The 4,245-nt window shown below is 50.5% G+C and overlaps 1 protein-coding gene across 1 annotated transcript; it reads left to right on the forward strand.

The window, feature by feature from the left end:
- The first annotated feature begins 1,276 nt into the window (after nt 1-1,276).
- Nucleotides 1,277-3,996, forward strand: LOC125947565 (homeobox protein 5-like). Its single transcript, XM_049672581.1, has 2 exons — nt 1,277-1,529; nt 2,521-3,996. Exons 1-2 carry the CDS (start codon nt 1,518-1,520, stop codon nt 3,754-3,756), a joined length of 1,248 nt encoding a protein of 415 aa, XP_049528538.1. The 5' UTR covers nt 1,277-1,517; the 3' UTR covers nt 3,757-3,996.
- The last annotated feature ends 249 nt before the right edge of the window (nt 3,997-4,245 follow it).

Here is a 4,245-nt window from a genome sequence, read left to right on the forward strand (position 1 = left end):
AGAGAAATGCTATTGGGCCTATATAAAAAAAAGAAATAAAAATTATGTCCTGCCTGCACCACTAAGGTATCGCAGGCGCCGAATTAAAGTATTTAAAGAAAAAAATATAAAGAGAAGGTAAAGCTGGAAAATGGAAAAAGGAAACGAGAAATAGAGAGCTTGTTCCACCACCTAAGCGAAATCACATCCAATGGACCGGGCATCAGCGGGATTCTTTAAAATGATAACCAGGAAATATGATATGATGTCTTGATCTTGATTGACAAATTTGGCTCTCCGGTTTCCAGATGGTTGAGATGTCTTCTGGTTGGTAACGTGGGGGTCTTGCTCGTTTGGATTGAAGATCCAGACTTCTTGCTGGGGTCTCCAAGGGTCTGGATCTAAGGAAGAACTCAAACATTTGAATTAGTATTATGAATCATGACAAACAATAAATAACTGAAGAAAAATGTGGTTGAAAAGTATAATAGATGGCTGAGTGGTTGTTATATTCTGTGTCTCGTCCTTTTTTTCTGTCTATCGGCTTCGCACTAATTCCGAAGCCTCTTAAAAATGTTGAGAATGAAAACGTTTCACATAGCTTACCGGAGAATCAGCCACAAATTTTATAAATGCAGATACTATCTACAAATCCTAAAATAATCAAAAGAAAAAGAGAGAAAGATAACTGGGGGGTATCACTCTTCTTTTTTTTTAGATTCTTTTTTTTTCTTTCTCCTCGTAATTAGCTTCTCCTGCGAAACACTTGTCGCCCACACCTTAGCCCGATTACGTCATACACACCCACTGTTTCAGCGCGCGAGTAGCCGGACCGCGGGTCCGTGGGCCGGGCGCGAATACGTGGGCGCGCCGCGCTGTTTGCGATTCTCACTGTTGTCGTCTCTTTGGTTTTCTCTCCTCGATTTTTCTTGCTTCGAGCTGACCGCACGTGTATCTTTGTAGCTCCATGTGCCCGCGATTCACACGCTGCTTCTCTGCGAGCCAGCAGCGCCGCTTCCTTCATATAGTCTATACACGTGCGCGTACTGCCTTCCCCTTTCGGTCTCCTGGCGTCACGTTGCGGCAAATGTGAAGCTATGCGACAAAGCGCTCTAGGTATCTGGTCCACAGAAGCCCCGTGAAACAGCGTCCCACGGCGCGGAGACAACGTGCGCGAGAATCCGACCACGCGTCTCCATCCGTGTCAAGCACACGCGCCTTCTCTCTCTTGAGGGGCATTCGCGAACCGTGAGCTGTCACGCCGAGCTGTTGTTTCTCGACCTCCCCTTCGCACCTCGGTCACGTTGGCCATCCATGGCTTCTGGTCTGGCATAAAAGCCACCCCGGCGGATCCGAAAGTCGCAGTCGGTGTGTGGAGTCCCCAGAGACACGAGATCTCTACAAGCAGCGAGCATTCTCTGGAATTACGGCGACGCGAGTAATACGGCTAGCCAAGTTCCCACCGGCGCTACACCCATCTGGATTTGGATATCCACTGAGCGGCTCCTCGGTGACCTTGGAGAAACTCGCCGACAGACATGAGTCCTATGGTGAGTGTGGGTCCAGGGACTGTGATGCGATTGCGAAGGGAGGCACAGCTTCGCTTGATTGCTCACTGTAAGACGAGATGTCAGCACTCTAAGCACCGACTGGGTGTTAACAAATGGCTCCGTGCTGAATGGTGATCCAGATGGCTGTAGATCTTGTTTGTACCTAATGCTCTGGGATTAGAGTTCATAGATGCACTTATTCAATCGATTTATTTCATAATTTCGCCTAGGTTCCGATAAAATGAAGTCTTACTTAGCATAACCATGAAGCTCCTGACTGCGCTGCGCTTCAGTATGTACGAGCGCGTTAGTGGCTGAAGACCTACGGGGCGAAAATATTGTAGCACTTCATAGGCAGGTTATCTGTGTGCTGCAGACTGCAGGCTATAAACGTCTAATATAGTGAGCTGTAATAGTAATGTAAAACTACAGAAATAATCGTGCAGTTTTTGCAGGGTTATGATACAGAAAGCTATGATACAGTCGATGACATTGTCATTTCTTGTATACACATCGCCACTTGCATCGCTTTGCTACGTCTATTGTTATATCAATGCGCTTATATTATGTGGTAATTCAGCTTTGTAAGGATAGTTCATTTGTACGAGTGGAGTAAGCGTTGCTTGCGGTTCGCTTGCGAATGAACAGTCAACGTCGATATGTGTAGTATAAGTAGTATGGCAGTAAGTAGATCTTATAAGCAGTAAGTAGATCAATATAATGTGGTTCGGACAGCTCAGATTCAAGTGTCATTTGAATCAAGAATCGAACGGAAAGACTTGGCTCCAGGGACGCGAATACCCACAGATTCCTTGCTTATTAACTATAAGGCGATGTCTTCCAATGTTTGTATTTATATTCGAATGTTTCTATTTACGCATTCTTCCTTTCCGATCAGATGCACTTGTACAGATATGGTTAACAAGCATTTTCACTCTTTCTTCAGTATATCGTAAAAGAAATGCATGAACCCATACTTTCACTATTGCAGGCTCGCGCCCGCTCGGCCTACTTACTCTTGGTCATCCTCGCGGCCGCCGGCGCGGAGAGGAGCTTCGACTATGACGTGGACGACCTGGACCAGGTGGAGTCGTTCATCTGGGACGCCAGCGACGCTCCGCACATGGGTCCCGCGAGGCCCGCCCAGCACAATCCGTCGCCCGCCGATAACCTCGTCGGCACCGACCCCAACCTGCACCGGCAGATCTCCGACATTGTGCGCCAAGTCATCGCCGAGTACTCCCATCGGAACCAGCTCCCGGCTGGTATATGGGTCGGTGGCAAACACATGGGCCCCGGCCTGCAGCACATGGCGTTTCCGCCCCAGAACCCATGTTTCCCTCCCATCGGACTGCAGATCCCAGTAATTCCCTGGAAGCTGGACAATATCACACCCCGTGGTGCTACGAACAACAACAACAACAACTTTAATAACAACGACGCGAACAACCAAAACAACAACAACAACGGGAACAGTGTCGCCGGCAAAAACAACAACAATAACGACAAGCCACAACCGGGCTCGCTGCCGCCGCTGCCTCCCTACCAGAAGCCAGCCTGGAGGCCTGCTGTCCCAGTGTTCCCGATTCCCCCTCAGTCCCAGCAGACCCACAACCACCAAGCGCCTCTGAAGAACCCGCAGTCCCAGCCTGGCGTCAAGACCTCGTTCAGCATCTCCACATCGCACCCGGTGCCGCTTCCCAAGCGAGACCTTCACACTCCCCTGGTTCCGTGGAGGTCCGCCGCTCCAGCGCCAGCGGACCCGCAGTCCACCGGAACGCAGACCATGCCACCCCCGATTCGCCCTCCAAAACTGGCTTCCCACTTCCGCTTCGCTCAGCTGCCGAGACCCAGCGGACGCGGCCACGCAAGCCGCAGGGGACAACACCTGCTGCCGCAGAAGACCGGCGTCTCGTCGCTGCCGAAGAACCTGCCAGCCGATGACGTCTACTACGCCAGCCAAAGCAGCAAGCTTCCCAGGAAAGTGGTCAAGCAGGGCGTGTTCGAACCCAAGCGCAAGCCGCAGGTCGGCGAGACCATCACGCTGGTCGAGCAGGGCAAGAACGGCGAGTGGTTCAAGCTTCCGGTGAACAAGGTCAGCACTGGTCTCGGACGCCGCAACTACGAGGTGGTGGAACTGCACAAGGATGAGGACGTCAGAAAGGTCGGCCAGGGCTTGGGAAACGGCGAGGAGAGCATTCACTACATCCACATCCAGGAGAGATAATAACTCGTGGCACGTTTTAGGGCGCCGTTGATCGGCGACCGGCGAAGCATCTTCGCACACTGTGTCGACCCTCCGGCCTGCGCTTCTTATGGACTCGAAATATGCTGGACATTCACTGCACTGTGCCTGACATCTCATTTCTTCGCTGTAAATACCAAGCTCGAATTTTTTAAAGTCCCTGGGTGTCCGGAACATGCACATCGACTGACGCTGTTAATAAAGCAACTTCGATGATACGAATACGTGCGTAACGAAGTCAATGAAGCTGTGCGATGCGGTCGAGTCGTCAACCCGAGGTATATAGTTGACTCATGGCCACTGAGTGTGGCGGCGAGGAAATCGGGAAATAGAATTTGTACGACAACACAAAGTACAGTGCTTTGCTTTTTGAGGCCCGAGCAATCTGCTTGAGGACAAGAACATATAACAACAAATATTTCCAACAGGGCGAGACTTGTGTCAGCTGCAGTGAAACTTCGGGGACTACTC

Source organism: Dermacentor silvarum, chromosome 8, assembly GCF_013339745.2.
Source record: "Dermacentor silvarum isolate Dsil-2018 chromosome 8, BIME_Dsil_1.4, whole genome shotgun sequence".
Lineage (NCBI taxonomy): Eukaryota > Metazoa > Arthropoda > Arachnida > Ixodida > Ixodidae > Dermacentor > Dermacentor silvarum.